At 43.4% G+C, this 19,018-nt stretch overlaps 1 protein-coding gene across 2 annotated transcripts in view; it reads left to right on the forward strand.

The window, feature by feature from the left end:
* Positions 1-660: 660 nt before the first annotated feature.
* LOC128765887 (neuroligin-4, X-linked-like) overlaps positions 661-19,018 on the forward strand; it is a 33,115-nt gene continuing 14,757 nt past the window's right edge. Inside the window, exons 1-6 of one of the 2 annotated variants that reach the window (XM_053877105.1) lie at positions 661-992; positions 4,065-4,864; positions 6,945-7,097; positions 10,197-10,382; positions 12,422-12,872; positions 18,040-18,253. In XM_053877105.1, coding sequence (XP_053733080.1) covers positions 4,414-4,864; positions 6,945-7,097; positions 10,197-10,382; positions 12,422-12,872; positions 18,040-18,253 — 1,455 coding nt within the window. In that variant the 5' untranslated portion in view covers positions 661-992; positions 4,065-4,413. The remainder of the gene's footprint in view (positions 993-4,064; positions 4,865-6,944; positions 7,098-10,196; positions 10,383-12,421; positions 12,873-18,039; positions 18,254-19,018) is intronic. The other variant, XM_053877106.1, reaches the window with a different exon arrangement.

Here is a 19,018-nt window from a genome sequence, read left to right on the forward strand (position 1 = left end):
TCACTAGGCAAAGTCCAGAGGACTTCTTGAGAAGAATTCAATTCTTCACTGTCTGAAGACCTTCACTTCCGGCTGTTAGCTGGTGAACAGAACCCAAAAAGAGTTGGGGCCAAAGTGGTCTCTCCTTCACAGAACGGCATAGTGAGACCTAACACCTCCATGTTTTCCACCAATTTCCATTTAAACAGCGGTTTCTAACCTCTCTGGCACAGACCTGCGGTTTCAGAGTTGGAGGAGGTTACCCTCCGCCAAAACACTGATCCACGGGCCACTAAATAGAATAGTTTTAAAAATAAGTTCACTTTAATTGACATTCTTTCTACTGGTATTGGTCTGGTTATTATAAACTTGACACCTGCAGACCTCCAGCTTCAGTTCCGCCTCCGAAAGAAGACGTCGAAGACACTGAACAGGTGGTCATAATGTATTGGCATCTGTTACCAAGCGTCTACAGGTGTGTGTTCAGATGTGGCAGCGGAATGTTGAGTGTGTGTTTTGAATGGGTCGTTCCTCTCCTCCGTTTCCTCACAGTACCAAAGGTGCGTATCATTGGATCAGTAGCTGCTCCCTGCCACACTGCCCAATCGCATCCAGGGAGAGACACGAAGAGAGAGGGAGAGAGTGAGAGAAGGAGGGATGGGGGAGGGGGAGAAAGAGAGGGAGACAGGGAGAGAGGGAGATTGATCATCTGAACGTCCTGGGCCTTTTTACACCCCTTGGAGAATCACCTCAGTTCTTTCTACATCCATTTTGTTTTCTTTGCCTCCATTATCGGATTTAAAGCTTAAGGGTTTTTCTTTTTCTTTTCTTTTCTTTCTTTTGTCTGAGTGCGCGTGTGTATGCGTGTGTGTGTGTGTGTGTGTGTTGGTGGTGGGGTATTATCCAGGCAGGAGACGTGCCACCACCAGCAGCAGCAGCATCAGCACCAGCAGCAGCAGCAGCAGCAGCAGCAGAGTCACATCTCTCCATCCCGGGCACGTCGGCAACACCAGGTGAATATTGCGGCGCGCAGGAGCATGTTCCCGGGACCTCGTGTCTCTCCACTCGGGAGGAAACAGTACATTCTTCTCCCGCTTGCCATTGCCGAGATGTTTTGCTGCAGCGGGGGAAACGTGTCGAGCCTTTTTTTTTTTTTTATTTCAGCGAGTGTGTTTTGTCGTAGTCAGCTTCCGCGGCGGCAGATCTGCGCACAGATGAGCGCAGTCTTTACGCTATCTTCTACCAGGTTTTCGCCCTTTAAGAATGAGATTTGAGAGAGAATGTGGAGGACGACGGGATGTCAGGGAGGGGGGTGGGGGGTGGGGGGGATCGTTTTGATAAATGGAGCGTTATTCGGCGACTGTGTGCGCGCGCGCGCGCGTGTGCGTGTGATCACCACTGGAATGTTAACTAGCACCTTGGACAGCAACACACTCCAACATGGGCGGAGCGATAGTACTGATCAGAATCCGACTGTGCGCGTGAGCGTGTGTTTGTGTGTGTGTGTGTGTGTAATAACACGGAAATTGATGCGATGTGTTTCTGCATGTGTTAATATTCTGCCCTCAGAGTGAGAACAGCAGGGGAGCAGCTGTGTGTGTGTGTTGGCGAGTGTGTGTGTGAGATGTATTTTTTGGAGGTGGTTGTGTAAATTACATTTCTATATCTATATATATGTGTGTGCGTGTGTGTGTGTGTGTGTGCGTGTGTGGTTCACCCTAAGAGATTAAGTGATCAATTTTCTGTCTGTTTCAGTTGGAACCTAATTGCATGTGTGTGCGTGAGAGAGTGTGCCCAAATATGGAGAATGCATCTTTAGTTCTGAAAGTTCTCTGCAACACAGGAGCATTATCTGCTGAAATGATATGTGTTCATGACGGTGTGTGAAGGTGGGAATCACGGTAAATATGCGTGTGTGTGTTCTGTGGTAGGAACGTTCCTCAAGTGATCAAGAGTGATGGGCTTCGCTTTTATGGTCACCAAGTGTGTGTGATGGGGAATAGAATCACTAGAAATATCCCTTCATTCATTTAACAAAATCCCTTAATGGAGTCGAGGAGCTGGGGACAAGCACTCACCTCCTCTCACACCTGCGGACACCTCTGTATGTGTGGGATGAAAGCCGAGTTCCCTGAGGAAACCCATGCGGAGGAACATGCGGAGAACATAGAAACCTCTCACAAAAGGATCCATGTTGGCTCAGAGAGTTGCCTCAAGCTGGAGTGGAAGCAGTGTCCTTCCCGCCGAGGCTGAGCTGCTACGGGAATTTCCCATTTTGATGCTTTGTGCACTGGTGGAATAGAAATGTCTTGTGAGTGTGTCAGCTATTCAGTCTCTTACATCTGTCGAGTTTAAACATTCACCTGGGTGTGTAATATGTTGCCTAGTTGTATGAAAACTTTTTACTGTGTTGTGTATTTGTTAGCTTGATTTATAGTGGGTATGTGTCTATATGCACGTGTCCTTTCTGGTGCACAGTATGTGGTGGACTATAAGGAGAGAATGAAAAAAAAAGGTGCAATTTCGAGAGGCTCAAGTGAGTGTTCATTTGTGGTATGTTTGGGAAGGTGGAGCGTGTCAGATGAAGACCCTCAGTGTGTTTGTGTCAGAGAGAATAAAAAGGAAGCCAGCTAGCATCAGTGAGGAATGCGTGCGCAGCCAATTGTGGAATGTTGTGAGCCTGCATTCAGACAACATGAAGTGTGTGGTGTTGAGACAGCGAGATAGAGATATTACTGTGTGTGTGTGTGTGTGTCAGAGGCGTCCTACCTCATGCTACACAGGTCAGGAGCCCTGCGGTGTGTTCGCGGTTTAATTAAGCATGAGACGTGACTCTCCACCCTTCTCCCACCCCCGACCCCCCAATCCCCCCCATCCGCTCCTCTGATCTGTGAAACGGCGTAGCGAGGACGTGACATATGTCTGTGGCTCATACTGGAGACACACATCTCGTCCGTGTGACACATCGGCAACGACAGCCTGACATGGAGTTAAACTCACCACACGTGTGAATTGGACAACGAAGCAGCAATAACGTCAGCATTAACTTCTGTAGAGACTTTGAAATTCTATCAAAGCATTAGGTCTTAGGAAACTGCTATGGAAACTTCAACTGATGCAGTACATTATGGGTCTGGTAGTATAGCAGTGGCGGACCTTTTCTTCTCTGCACATTCGCTTCAATCCAACTCATCATTCAGTTTTACAAAGTTGCAGGGGGAGGAGTCTATTTGGGAGGAAGGTGGGAGGGGCCAATGGGATGGCTCAAACTGCTGCTTGGGTTAAGGAAATTCCAGATGAAGTCATTAAATACGTACTCAAATGTCTCATGAGTATCATGTTCCCACTGCGCTTGGGTTTCCTACAGGCACTATGGTTTCCTCCCACAGTTACGGGGCGTCCATTGGTGTAGATGTGTGTGAGTGGTTGCTTGTCTGTGCCTTCTAATGGACTAGAAACTTGTACTCTCCATATAAATAAAAAACATACTGTAATGGATCCTAATATAAGATCTTATAAAGTATGAATGTGACAATTCAAGAATAGGTAAATACTTTCCACTTTTTCCTTCTATTGACATGAATCTTTCCAGCATTTTCAATAAAAAAAAAATAGAATTTTCCTTATTTGTTTTCCACATAGTATATTTTGCAATCCATCAATCCCTCTTTTATTCATTCCACATATTCAGGCTACATAGGTTGAATAATAAGGTGCTTTACCCCATTTATGGTACTTTCTGACCTTATTCCTTATGACGTCATTTATTTGACAACATATTCTACTTCTCATGATTTTTTAAATAATGACCCTGTGTGATGATTCATGTTTTAATTTGTCTTGCAACATTTACATTTTTGAATATTCACCAGCCGAGGTGTTCACGGGAAAATCACCCCCCCAGGGTTATGGGGTAGAACCCTGGAAAAAAAAAAAGAATATGAATAATGAGTCACTGCTCCATTATTAAGCGTTATTAATAATTCCGTGTGATGTCCTCTGTGTGTGTAGAGAGGCATGTGTTTAGCAAGAATGCTTGTCATTCTCTTCCTCTGACTCCTTCTCTGGCTTCGTCTCTTTTCCAGGAGGGTGTTCGCTCTTGTCATGGGGTTGACCGGAAGACGAGAGTGACGGAAGAACAGTGATGCCACTGTTTACATAACCGAAGACCCACACACATACACACTCACACACATGCATCCCCTTAAACATCCACACACATAGCGATTCAAGGGACAAACTGGGACTGAGTCACTGCACTCTGAAGAATCAACAGTCACACTGAGACGAGAAGGAAGAAAGCACCCACGAGACGCTGTGTCCGACGTGCTATGGGCCAAGCTGAGGAGGAGCTGTGGTCAACGGTAGTGCACCTCTGAAGAACATCCATCTCTCTGCTCTTCTCAGTTCACTCTCTTATATCTCACGTGAACCATGGATGAGCGGAGGCCCGGGAGAGCTCCGCCTCTCTCCATCCTCTTCTTCAGCTTCTCTGCTGGGATTCTATTGTTCCTCTCGCTTCCATCCTCTTCAGCCCAGCAGACTGTTCCTGTCATATCCACAGCCCAAGGCCGTATCCGTGGTATGCTAACCCCTCTGCCCTCTGACCTCCTGGGCCCTGTGGTTCAGTACCTGGGTGTGCCCTACGCCAGACCTCCCACTGGAGATCGACGCTTTCAAGCCCCGGAGCCCCCTCTACCTTGGCCAGGGATACGCAACGTAACCCAGTTTGCACCCGTGTGTCCGCAATCGCTAGACGAGAGGAGCATGCTGGGAGATATGATGCCACCCTGGCTCACCGCGAATCTGGATACAGCAGCCACGTATATGACGCACCAGAGCGAGGACTGCCTCTATCTCAACATCTACGTCCCCACAGAGGAAGGTGAGCTGCCACTCTGCTATATATGATGTCGGGAAGATCTCGCTTCATAGATGATGGAAAAGTGGCCTCATGAGTTTTGAAAACTCTTTTTTATTCATGAAAAGTGTCTTTTTATTCACTCCTTTTTCATGAAACTTAGAATACTGTCGATCACTTTACAAAATAACTCACAAAATGGGGAAGTAATTGTACTTAAAAGCAGTGATAGCAGTAGTTGTAATAGAGATTAGCGACTTGAATAAGTTGCAGAAAACATTTAAATCTTTGCTAATGAACAAACTTGATCAAAATTTTCAGGAAATAATGGATGATTCAGTTATTTGGTGGTGCACTGGGTTATGTTTTGTTTCATTATTCTCATTACTGAAACACTGGTCAATAATCTCTCAACTTGCCAGGCAGCTTCATGCGCTTGTGTCTCTCCATGCACGATATCGGATCTAATATCTGGTACAGAAATATAATACGACACATACTCACAATACAAGTAACAGCTGACTTACGACCTGCTCGACTTACGTTCGCCCGTACTCACGACCACAGCCAGCAGATTTTTTTTTTTTTCTATAATGTCTGGCACCGCAGCACGTAGCAGCCCGGCAACGTGTACAACAGTTATGGCAGCACAGTATCCCAGCATCTCACTACAGTAGCACCTATAACCCTCGCATCGGCTATTTTGAATGGCATTCGACGTCAATTCCGACTTACGATTTGGTTGGTCGCAACCGAGCCTGGTTGTAAGTCGGATGTTACTTGTATAGTGGGAGAAATTGCGGCCATCTGCATATGTCCTTTTTATGTTTTATTTTTTCCATGGAATTACACCATATGCAGGATAACATTTTGTTGATGTGTAAATATGAAAGTAATTTGAATTTTTTTTTTCATCTAAAAAAATGAGCTCAATGACAAAAATATTAATGAAGAAGCAAAATTTTATTAGGACTGGGACCGGGAAGTCAATTTAGCAAAATGAATTACAGAATAAAATGAGTGACAGATTCCTCTCAAACAAAATGGGAATTTTAAAGTTTAAAAAAAAAATATATATATATTGCAGCAAGGAACACTTCCACCATGATGCTAAAGCTCTTGTGTACAGATTCAACTTAAACTTTGAGTTTCCTTTTTTATAATAAGGACCTAATCTTAAAAATATCTCTGTGTGCTCAGTTTCATTGATTCACTACCACGTAAATAAAAGGCAAGGCGACTATGTGAATACAAGCAAAGGACCACGTGCTGCCCTCGATCCACACTTTGTTCCGAGATACCTGTAGATTCATGGATTGCTACAAATGGAAAGTTGAACTGCATTGAATACTATTGAATATGGAAAGTTGCAGTTCAACTTTCTATATTCAAGTTTTTATATCTCCTTATTTAAACTAAAGCTCTTTTAAAGTCTTGAAAATATTTGTATGAGAATTTCAATGTTATAACAATTTCAAGTCCATTCAGAGTAGTGGAAACCCTGGTCATTGTGTAGTGAAAAACAAAAGCAAACAAAAGCATCTGTTTGCTTTTGTTCAGGGATTCCTCCATGTTTGTTGTTGTTGTTCTCATCCTAGCTGCCACATGTCTTGTGTGATCAGTGGACCAGGAGCTCCTGCACTTACAAAGGTTCCCTGTTGTCTGGAGAGCAAACTGTTACATTAAATTAGATTAAAACAATTAAATGCGATTAAAATATTTTAACAAGTTAATCGCGATTAACTCATTGTGCATCCTTCTCAATGCCCCCCCCCGCATGTATTAGTCGATGCTTAATATGCAGACACCTGCGCGGCTTGCTGAGGGGTTTAGCGACGACAGAGGGACGGACTCACTCATGCATACATATTGCTTCATATGTGCGCGTGGTTGGCGCTCACACACCAACATCAACACGTTACATGCATGAGTGCTTCCGCAGCTTTAAATTTAGATCCACTTGCTGAGTCGTTCAGGTGGTGGTGGGGGGCGGGTCCTGAGCGTAAGGATGCAGACGACACACTGAGTGCTCAAAGTCAAACGAGTGTGGACAATAAAACCTCCCGCTCTCTCTCTCCCCTCCATCTGTTTTCCTCTGGCTCAGACATCCATGAAGAGGGCGGTCAGAGGCCGGTGATGGTCTACGTGCATGGCGGCTCCTACACCGAAGGCACCGGGAACATGATGGATGGCAGCGTGCTGGCAAGTTATGGCAACGTGATTGTCATAACGCTCAACTACCGCCTTGGAGTGCTCGGTAACCTCATGTGTTTCTTATGTAACCCACTCACTGAGCTCGCATCTGCAGCTGCTTCCGTGTAGATGTCGTTCTAACTGCTTGACGCTGTCACCATGTCAGCTTCCCTCTGCACCCAGCGCTCTTAATATATAGCAAGAGCAACACCGCGAGTAGCTTGTCTGAAATAGAATATTATTCAGGTAACAGTTACTTTCACTTGGACAGTTGAGCCCCAAACTAAATTCAACTGGAGCCACTCACAGGTCCACAAACCTGCATTCAAAACTATATCTTTCAGCGACTTGACTGTTTGGTGGTCAAAGCAGGTTGTTTTAACCCTGGGCCTAAGTCCTACCAACACCCAGTGTTGGACGGGTCAGGTCAGTGTGACCTCTCTGACGATAGGTAGCACTCAAACGTAGCTTGGCAAACTACTGTAAACACATTTTCAATGCAAGAAATCCACCCCATCACACAACATCACTGTTTACAAACAATGAAGTTTTGGGATTCCTCGTATTAAAAAAAATAACATTAAAAATTACAGATGTGTCAATACACATTTTTAGAGACTTAAGAATTTGCTTTTACATTTGAATGAACGTTTAGCTAAAAGTATAAAAAGTATCTTATGTTTAATATACTGTTTTTGTACTATTATTTTCCTTTCTGCCATGTTGGCATCCATGGAAACTCCATCACTGTGTCATAACCCAATTCAAACATATATTATATATAACTTTAATAATTTTCAGTGTCAGTTTTCCTCTTTAAAAAAGCCACAGATGCTCAGTTTTTGACATTCATTTTATGATTATTTTGTTTTGCAAATATTTGTACTTTTTGCCACAATATCACATACTGTACATACATTGAATATATAGCTCAAATGTAAGTAGAATAATAGGACACAGTTGTAGTGAAAATATTAGGATAAGAGAGGTGACATATATTTAAAAGAAACTAGAACAAAATAAAAAGATTATAAAGAGAGGATAAAGATTAATTCAAATCCAAAATCGATTGGAGGACTGCATGGCTTTCAAAAATCAACAAAATACAAAACTTGCTTTTCCAGTTGCTTTGAAGAAAATTCAGCTCTATTTCAAGGTATTCCAACTGTGTACTGTTACAGCTAAACATTCTTACTCAGTGAGATTTATCATATCCTATGAATCCATCCATTGCAGTGGCATGAATACAGAGTGTGTCCCCGGGTCTTCTGGGTGACACTGTGACTCTCTATTTCCCTATAACCCAATGAGCTCCAGCCTGCAGGGTTTAAAGTAGCCCTGATATTTCCGTGCAACATCAGGTTCATGTATCAATTCACTACAATGCAAATCACAACTGTCAAGATGGTTTACTTTTCATTTGCTTTAAAATGCCTTTTTACCCCAGAAATGGACTCCACCTCTTTGCAATACACTGTCGGAGTTTGCTGATAATTCGATAGCGTGAGATGTATAATACATGGCAAATCTAAGCGGAACAATTTGTGCCTTAAGTCGTGCCTTAAGAATGGCAGCGCAATTACAGCCGCAGTGTTTTGGGGATACTGATAATATCACCACGGTCTTATGGACCCACGTGCTGTTTGATATAGCTTATTAAAGACCGTAATACAATGTGCTCTCTGGCAGATATGTAATTGTGGAATTAATGGGTTTTCTTTTTTTAGATTGGAATGAATAATATTGTTTCAGTTTTAATCTGCGGTGGCTTCAAATTTGAGAGCCTACAATTTTGTCCATATCCAATTATTAGGATTATTTCTAGCAAAAATAATCTGTAAAATAAGTGAAATGAAGATAATTTTTTTTTAGAAGAAAGCAACAATATCAAATAAATATCAATTTATTTAGCAAAATAATACTCACTTTCAAAACAACAGATGTCTGAATTTTGAATAAAATTACATGTTTTAATATTCAATATAATGTGTCATCCAGTGTGAGCGCCTCAAATGAACTTATGACTTCAGGTTATATTACGTTTACAATTAGCCAGGTTTTTTTTTTTTTGGATGAATCCATTCATAATGACAGCACAATTACACAGCAGCCTATTAAAATAGATTTCCTCAAAATGATATGAAACAATCCATCAATACATTTGTTCATTCAAAAACAGTGGCCATGTTGATCTCATCTCTGCTTGATAGAGCTCCATTTTCTGTTTCATGTTTCATCCTCCTGTTCCCCACTCACCCTCCTCCATCACCAGTCGCTGCGTCTTCCTCCTCCACCACCTCCACCACCTCACCATCACTGTCATCATGAGCTGGCCGCCTGAGGTGAGCATGAGTATGTAAAGCAGTCGGCCATTATGTACATTTTGTCTGACTTGACCCTTTACATCCGCGGGGAATGGCGCATACGTCCGTGGAATTAAACAATTCCTAATATTTAGGATTAATCGGATCAATATATTGGGATGTCTGCGTCCATTCCTAGTTTTAATTGTCTTTATGTTTTTGTCAATGACGCTGACAAGGAGACAATTTTTCAACACGATAAAGTCGGAGATGTGACGTTGCTGTGAAATCAATGGATTACCATAAAACCACAGTTCGAGTAATTCACCGCACTAAAGACTATCGATCCAGGGAGTGGATTTTATGATCACAGGTAGCACATAATTTACCAACAATAGCTCAACGTGGAGCGCTAGCTCCTGAGGAGCCAGTCCAGGAAGTCTGGATTCCCGCAGAACTCGGGATCATCCACCAGCAACTGCTCAAATGTGTCTCAGCAGGAAGCAGTTCATGGTTTTACCCTGTAGGAATCTAAAAATATTTTTCTAGTGCGAATGGAAAATGCAGAAAAATCTCTAATAAATGATGCATAGCTGTATTAATAATGTTAACTTTACAAGCCCTGTTAATTGGTCATTCGACGTGAGGCTTCTGCGGGATCAGTGGAACCAGCTCTAATGAGATGTTCTTATGTTTGCGTTTGCCTTTACTTAACGCTGCCTCAGTGTGTATAAATATGTATGCTGCTTTTCATCCATGGCACATATGAAAAGGGCTTTAAAAAGCAATGATTGGTTCCGTACAATTAGCTGTGAGCACGTGTACTGAGCAACAAACCTGCATTGTTGTGTGTGTCGCAGGATTCCTGAGCACCGGAGACCAAGCGGCGAAGGGAAACTACGGCCTGCTGGATCAGATTCAAGCCTTGCGTTGGGTGAAAGAGAACATTGGAGCTTTCGGAGGGGATCCAAACAGGGTCACAGTGTTTGGGTCTGGGGCCGGAGCCTCCTGCGTCAGTCTTCTCACACTGTCTCATTACTCAGAGGGTGAGCAGCTGCACTTTTTTGTTGGTTATAATCATGATGGGAAATATAAAACTATGAATGAGTTTGATAACTGAAAGAATATGTTTTGTTATTTCACAGTGATGTCTCACAGTGTAACTGATGTGAAGCATAACAGGGAGATAAGCAATGCTAATAATGTTACTGCTAATGCTAATAATGTTAATGCTGATAACAACAACAATAATAATAAAAACAAGTTCAATTGACATATTGATGTAGCAGAATTATGGATAGCCGTGTTCATGTGCTGCCTTTTTGTTTTTTGATTCGCACTCCTTGGTGCCACAACAGTGTTTGGGGAAAATTACGGTGGCCCCGAAGGCGCAAACGACAAATACAAAAGAAAGGAGCGACTACAAACCAAAAAGCACATTTACAAACACAGTACTGCAACCTCCAAAAGGAAAATAAATTTCCAAAAGCAGAATTGCAATAACAAAAACAAAATCGCAACCCCCAAAACAGACGCACAATTCTGAAAACGGAAACGCAGTAACTTTGATGCAAACCTTAGGAAGGGGGGAACCTGCTATAAAGCCTGTTGTTACTTGGACAAATTGCACAATAACAGTTGCAGTTTTGTTTTTGTGATTGCGATTCTGTTTTTGTAAATGTGTTTCTGCTTTGGGCATTGCGATTTTGATTTTGTGATTTCGTTTTTGTAAATGTGCTTTTTGGTTTGTGGTCGTACTTTTCTTTTGCGTTCTCTTTTGCCCTTTGGAGGCCACCGTAGAAAATAAACAACCCCCCCTAACAATTCACATTTTTGATAAATTTTGATAAATTGATTTAATAAAAAATGTGGAATCAGAAATAAAAAGTTTATGCTAAATTGCAACAATTGTTTTAATGTACTACTGTAGTAGAATTGTGGTTTTGCTTACTGCCTTTACACTCAGTGATAGTAAGCGATAGTGTTGCTGACGGTGACATCAGGAACATAAGGCGCATTAGTGAGGCTAAAAAGCTAGTATATATTAACAATACCACCCTCCATAATAAAGAGGTAGGACGAGGTAAGAGACTGAAAAGGACAAAAGGAAAACATGGTGGCTAAAACAAACACTGGCATTCCATGTATCCTCGACTCATGGATGAGGACAGTATGGTGCCCTTCTGACAAGCAGAAAAGAAGACCACACACAAGGATAGAAAATGAAAAAAAAACAAATAAAGTACATTGCAGTCATAGATAGCGCTACATTCACTTCATACATACTGCGGTATATTCTTGTTAGCTTGACAGAAGGAAGCATATTAAGAGGAGAAATTGGGAAATCTGGACACAAACTAGCTTGTAGCCTTCAGTGATGGAAAAAACTCGCATCGCTGAAGTAGAAGACCTGAAGGATGGAACCCTACAACTCACCTCCAGCTGCTGACTGACAGAGAGAGAACAAACAACCACGTGGAGGTTTTATTTAGTACCTCACGTCCATCCTGCCTGGGGTCCTCGCGTCACCTCAGGGACCTTTTACCGCCCGTGGTCTCTCTGTGAGGCCACAGCTGGATTCTACTGCCCAAAAATGGGCCATGAACTCTAATTATAAACCACATCTCCTGCATACAGTCACGCTCGATCTGCTCATTCAGCTTCATTAACATCAAGTCGTTTATTTGTTGTTGCTGTCCTAAAAATATCATAGGGTTCCGAACAAACTGGTGCCTACACTTAACATAATGTTCCAGGGGACTTGTCAGCGTAGCATCGAAATGCATGTGACGCTGTTATTTTTAGGTGCCATGAATAAGTAACGCAGTGTTGCTTACACTTACATAGACCTGGTGCTGTAATCCTGCAGCAGATAAATATTGAATGTGTTAATAAATGTGCCGGTGCGTCGTCGTCATCTTTTTCTTTTAAAGTAGAAGTGTATCGCGCCTATGTGTTAATATGGATTTATGCATGGTGAGCATATTTTTGCGGGCCAGTGTGCGAGCACTTGCACACCCACATATGTGAACATGCATAATTCTGCATCTGCACTTCTATTCACGTGTGTGGATTTCCTCCTTAGACTTGTTCCAGAGGGCTATCATCCAGAGCGGCAGCGCCCTGGCCAGCTGGGCCGTCAACTACCAGCCCAGCAAGTACGCTCGACAGCTCGGGGAGCGGGTGGGCTGCGGCATCGATGATAGCACCCAACTGGTGGCTTGCCTGCAGGGCCGGAGTTACCGAGAACTTGTGGAGCAGAACATCACCCCGGCGAAATATCACACCGCCTTCGCCCCTGTGATTGACGGAGACGTTATACCAGACGATCCGCAGATTCTGATGGAGCAAGGGGAGTTTCTCAACTACGACGTGATGCTGGGCGTCAATCAGGGAGAGGGCGTGAAGTTCGTGGACGGGATTGTGGATTCAGAGGACGGGGTCACCGCCGAGGACTTTGACTTTGCCGTGTCTGATTTTGTGGATAGCTTGTATGGATACCCAGAAGGACGGGACACGCTGAGAGAGAGTATCCGGTGAGTCTCATGATTTCATTCATTTAGTACTCAGAGTACTCATCCTTATGTTTAATGGTGAAAATACATTTCAATTTACTTGATACACTTGTTACAGTCCGGGCTTGGGAGTCGCCCTATTGAGCAATTGAGTAATTTCAATCTTACACTCTGATATAGTTGCATTGCATGGAAAGAAAATGTATCGCAAGCGATGACTTAGAGGTTTCTCTGTACCAAGTGCATCTCATGGCATCGAAATAGCACCAAAGACTACAAAAACGGCCAATGAGGCAGTGACTGCAACTTCATTCATCAATCCCATGATCCTTTGAGGGTTCCGTGAACAAGCTTTTGTGATGCCCATATTTGTTATTTGCTTGGGAAAATTGAACATCGTTCTTCCATTCTTCACTACATGTTAAGTTGATGCGAATGAATACAGTTGAGAACCTATAAAACATGGCCACTTCAATTGGTCATTTCAAAATGGGTCACATGGCCTGGGTATGGTTACCGTTCACATTTCTACTGGTTTGATACCAATACTGTTAGTGGTCCTTTTGGAACATTAGAATAAACAAACCAAAACAAAAAACAACAACAAATGAAGCTCATTCTCGCTCACACACACCAAGATTCAAGTATCAAAACGTGGCACTGAATTCAGTTGGTACCAGTTAAACTAACTATCTGAACGTTCTGTACAGAGTAATGATGGTAGTGTGACGACCTTAAAATCGTCACATATGGAGTTTTGTTGTTATACTTCAATAATTATTTACTTGTGATGCTTTTTTCAGACTTTAAATTAAACTTTTTAAAAGAAATAAAAATGTAGTCACCAAATCTCATAGGCCATCATTGCATATTATTTCGGAAATGAAGTCCCTCCATGCCGACTGGGGTCATGGCTGCCAATTGATGCATGTTTCACAGGTTGCATTGTTTATTATAACTTCCGACTTATAATTTCACCTATGATGAGATCTGTCTATGGCCTTCCTGGACCTGACCAATGCCTTTGGGTCAGTGCCTAGAATGTTCAAGTCAATTTTTGGGGCATTAAAAATTCTACCTGTCAGTGAAAATATCTACAGCAGAGGGTCGCCAACCACAAGCTACTCCTGGGGTGCTGTGGACCCGAAGGGCTGCCTTCAGTTCAGTACACACTTCTGAAGTCACGATAAACAATGGATGATAAATGATATTCCTCTCAAATACTTGTCTCATTGCTGAGTCACAACAATTACCAATGGTGTCACAAAAAGAGGAATCACAAAATCATACATAATAACATGGTTATTACATGAAAATTATGATTGTCTTTTTCAAACGGCCCGTGGGCTACCCCCTTGGTCTCTGCAGGCTACCTGCATGCACCTTGTTGGTGGCCCCTGATCTAGAGCAAGGGGGCCACCACAGCGAGTCAAGGAAGGGTGGGTGCTTAGTGGGTAATTGAAAAAAAAAAAAAAAAGATATTATGTAACAATATTGCAGGACATATATAATTACACCGTGGGCTGGATGTGACCCCGAAGCTGAGAGTTCAGACCGGCTGTGTGAGGTGTGGGTTCAGAGGATGTAAAGCCTGATGTGGTACAATATGAAGAAGCATTACATTTCACTTTTAATGACGTAGCAGTACCTAATGTCTGCTGCGGGTCATAAAAACTGTTCATTCAGTCATTTTCATCCACTTCCCCTTGACGCGGTCCCAAGAGGCTGGAGCCTGTCCAAGCTACTTGTAATCGTGAGCCGCGGGGGGGAAACCCATGGAGGCACGAGCAGAACTTAGGAAATCTGGGTTCGCCCTCAGGAGTGTCCGCAAGCTAGAATGGACCTTTTTACGATGAAGAAGGAGCGGATGATTAAATATTAGCCACCTACTTTTCAGGGCCCACATTTGGAAGGTCTTCTCTCTCCTTCAGGCGAGCAGAACTACCGCGCCAGTATTTCTCAAACTTTCTCGGAGTACTTTCTGAACTTACCTAATGAAACGTATTCTCTAGGATCAGCGGCCTGCCAAAAACATTACACAGACAATTGAAACTGGTGTCCTGAAACTGGCAGTTTAAAACCCATCAAATATATTTGAATAAAACAACATGCCCCTGGTTCCAATTTGGAAGTGTATCAGGCTCGCGAGTCAATTATCAAAATTACCCAAGCGCTAGAGGACACTTGGTGACTAGTATAAAGTTAGGAAATAAACAAAGAGTTCTGAATGAGACAGCATTTCTGAAGGTCCAAAAACACGCAGAGGTCGACTGGAGTGAGGTGTGAGGTGTCACCTACACCGGGATTTCTCTGTCTAGACTGGGAAAAGGCAGGAAAATCCCAAGAAAAAACAGAGTTTTCTGCTGTTTTTGTCGACATGGACTCGCAATGTCAGTGTTCCCTCACTGTCAGTCGAGCAGGACAGCGCCATTTAGAGCAGACCGCTGAGGAGGATGTGCTCAGTCATCGTCCCCACCCCCTGTCATCAAATTCCGACACATCTCCTCCCACCCCCACCAGTTCGAACCACCCAGTTCGCAGGGAATGAAATCCTCGGGAGAACCCTGTATTGGTGTCATTGCTGTGCTTGGTATTCAATCTCATTGTTTATTCGTGTTTTGCTACATGGGAGATGTATCATACATATCACTTCAGTGACGCCGCAGATGCATCTCCCTGTTGAGTAGGATACACATTCTGACTCGGAAATGAAATCAGACAGACCGCTTGATTCAGAGAAGAAAACCTTGAGAGTAAATTCCATTTTTAGGAACATAAATAAAACCCACGGCGAGAAAATTTGGCGAAAGATTGGGTAAACCGGCACACACATATGGTGCTGGTCACATGGGATTAGTATCGTCTGGGGTAGCTCTCCTTCACCTTTTTGATCTGTACTATCACCATGAGGTAAAGACGACAAACATGGGGTATTGAGACTGGACTAAAATGGTCGGCTTCACAATTGGAATAGTGCCTGTGAATGTCCAACCTGTCCAGGTTATTCGCCTATTATCTCACAGTAGCAGTAAACAGGGTAGGCTACATCCATCCCCTTTAGGGGAATAAGCAGGAAAGAACGGATGAATGGAGATGGTGTTTGGGAATTCTGTCTTTCACCTTTGAAATTCATGACCCACGGATGACTCCTGCAGTACCTCCGCTACGCTTATTGACATTGACTCCGTTCCCGCTTGTTAAAAGTTGATCGACAAGCGTAAAATGCAGACTGCTGTAATCCATTACTTGCCTTCTGTAGCAATCCCTTTCCTCTAAGTAGAGAATGCGGTTTGCGATGAGAGATCTGTGCAGAACTGTCTGCTAATATTCTCATCCTCTGCATTTCAAAGCGCCGCATGTATAAAACTGGAAGCTTTGTGGTGGATGGCTCAGTGAGACCTGACCGCAGTGTTTGTAGCCTCACGCAGCACAATCCAACTGTGTTGTGAAGATCTTGTCGAGGGGGAAATCTGCCCGTAGCCTGATGTCATCTCAGATTGGCTGCATCCTCCTCTGACCCTGTTATTCGTAAGCTATATGTAGATCAGATAGGGGGGCGCGTATAAAAGAAGGTTTGCTCGAGGGCCTCAGATATGTTTTTCCTCCCACTAAAAAGGAATGTTTAGTTCAGGCACCACGAGGCTGCCAGGCGACATTAGAATAATTACCAACATTTAATGAGTTTTTTTTTTTTTCACCCTAGAATGCGGTCAGTGCAGAGACAGAAGCCAGTTCAAGAAATATAAGCCGCTCTCACTCCGCAACACATATCTCAAGATGATATACGATTTCCTGAGTGGATGAAAGCGAAACCAAAAAACCCCGAGTTCATCTGGAAGCTTCACTCTGGCAGCAGCCGTTTACTTGAAATCGCTCTTTCCTTTCATCTCCAGCTTGACACTTGCCAGCAGGTTCTCCCTTTTTAAACACTTTAAACGTGATAAGCAATAAAAGCGGAGGGATCGTTACACGCAGACAGAATCTGCTTCAGTAGGCTGATCATTCCGGTGACTCATTCCAAACACATTCTTGGATGTCACCGCTTCATGTCTGGGTTGGTGGTGGTGGTGGGGGGTCCTCCTTCTGGCCCCTAGTGCCACTCACTAACTGTGTGTCCTGTTAATAATCCGTCACATACCAACAAGCACTTCTCTTGCCACACTGACCTCTCGCTCTTCTCCTATACAAGTAACATCCGACTTACGAGTGGTCGCATGTCAGTTTGGACATAAGTGGAATGCCATTCAAAATAGCTGACGCGAGGGTTGTAGCTACTACTGTAGTGGTAAATGGCTGTGTGAGAGTGAGATGCTATGTAGGTCCGCAATGTCGAGTAGGTCGTAAGTCGGATGTTACTTGTATTCATTTGTTTTCCAAAGTCCAAGGGAGCCATGGCGGAGTTGGGAAACAGTCACGCCAAGGGTTGTAGATCACCTCTTTACAGCATATAGTTCTCAACGTAATCCTACACATCTGCACTCACGTGGTGTAATATACTGACGCTGGGAAAGTGAACTTTTGCGTCCTGTTCTGACGCCGAGGGCGAGTTTTTCAATTGAAGCATGTGCCATTTTCTGCAGCATATCCAGAAGTTGAGGGCAGCGTGCTACGGAAAAAAAAGGTTGAGTTTAAGTAATTCACAAGGTAGTGCTCGTCTTGTTCTATGGTTGATAAGGTGTCAATTGACAAGGTGTCAGTTGCTAGCCCCTCAAATAGCCGTACATTTCTGTCACATTCTGACAGCACCGTCAGTAAGGTATACCACGTATGGGGTAATAAATTGCAAGTGATATCCATTTTTTTTGTCCATTTGCATCAGTATAGGAGGCAAAAGTCCACTTTCCGAACAGTATATTAGGAGTGAGGATGGGTGGTCATATTGCATTGTTGTGCCCGGCTAACACTTGGTCTCCAACGTCTCTCATTTGTCGGACTATCAGCCAGCGTTTTTATTGTTTTGTCAGCTAGCAAAGTGGTGAAATGTTTGCTGTTAGCACACAAACTGTGGTCCCACCTCAGGATTGAATCTAATTTTGGGTGACTCTATCAAATCCATAGACAAGATACATGGTAATTATTAGTGCCTTAGATGTGGTCGATCTTTTAGTTATCAGTTCTTAAAAGGAGTTATATTTGCAGTATCTATTTTAAAGTTTAATTGTATGCTCTTCCTTCACCTCTCTCCAAGGTTCATGTACACTGACTGGGCCGACCGGGACAATGCTGAAACCCGCAGGAAAACCCTCGTGGCACTGTTCACCGATCACCAGTGGGTGGCCCCGGCCATTGCCACGGCAGACCTTCACGCCCAGTATGGGTCTCCCACCTATTTCTACTCATTCTACCACCACTGCCAGAGTGACGCCACGCCGCTATGGGCAGATTCGGCGCACGGTGATGAGGTGAGATTTTACTTGCGCTGTTGTTGTTGTTGAAAGAATAACAACAATCATTTCTGACCCAAAAATGGAGATGACTTGAAATTTCATTTTTCCTAGTATGGCACGGTTGTGTGGGGGCTGAAGCCTCTCCTAGTGACAACAGTCTCCTCTCCACCTCTGCACATGAGCTTTGAAGACATAGCATTATTATAGAAACATTGGGCAAAACATTTGACTAAAAAAACAAGTCCGACTCTACGTCTGACTGATGATGGCAAAGATGTGCCAGTCCAAAATATATATTCTGTTTTGATCATAAAAACCATCATAAAAAATTGAGAGTAATCAATATTTATTTTTTTCATTTTTTGCCACATCCATCCATCCATTTTCTTCCAAGGGGGAGCAGCTGCTGAAAGACTGCCTCTCCTCAGACACCTTGTTCATATCTTCTGGGGAAATATTCCTGTGTTCCTAGGTCAAGCGAGAAATAATCTCTCCAGTGTGTCCTTGATATGCCCATAAGCAAAACGCGAGCAACTCAAAACAACTCAAACAGTTCTTTATGTGTCTGTGAGACACTAGTGGTGCAGAAAATCGCATCTCCCCATGGTTGCAGATGGGCTGACCTCCAGTTAACCTTTCCTTTTGAGGCTTCATCCCACTCCTCCAGACTGATCATGCCTGTGACCTTTCCCTGTCACCTCCCCATCTGCATGCATTAGCATCTCTCCTGACCAGTCAGGCAGCTTCTTCTCCTTGGCCTCTTAATATCTGGTCGTGCTG

The sequence above is a fragment of the Synchiropus splendidus genome, chromosome 10 (genome assembly GCF_027744825.2).
Source record: "Synchiropus splendidus isolate RoL2022-P1 chromosome 10, RoL_Sspl_1.0, whole genome shotgun sequence".
In the NCBI taxonomy this organism is placed as follows: Eukaryota; Metazoa; Chordata; class Actinopteri; order Syngnathiformes; family Callionymidae; genus Synchiropus; species Synchiropus splendidus.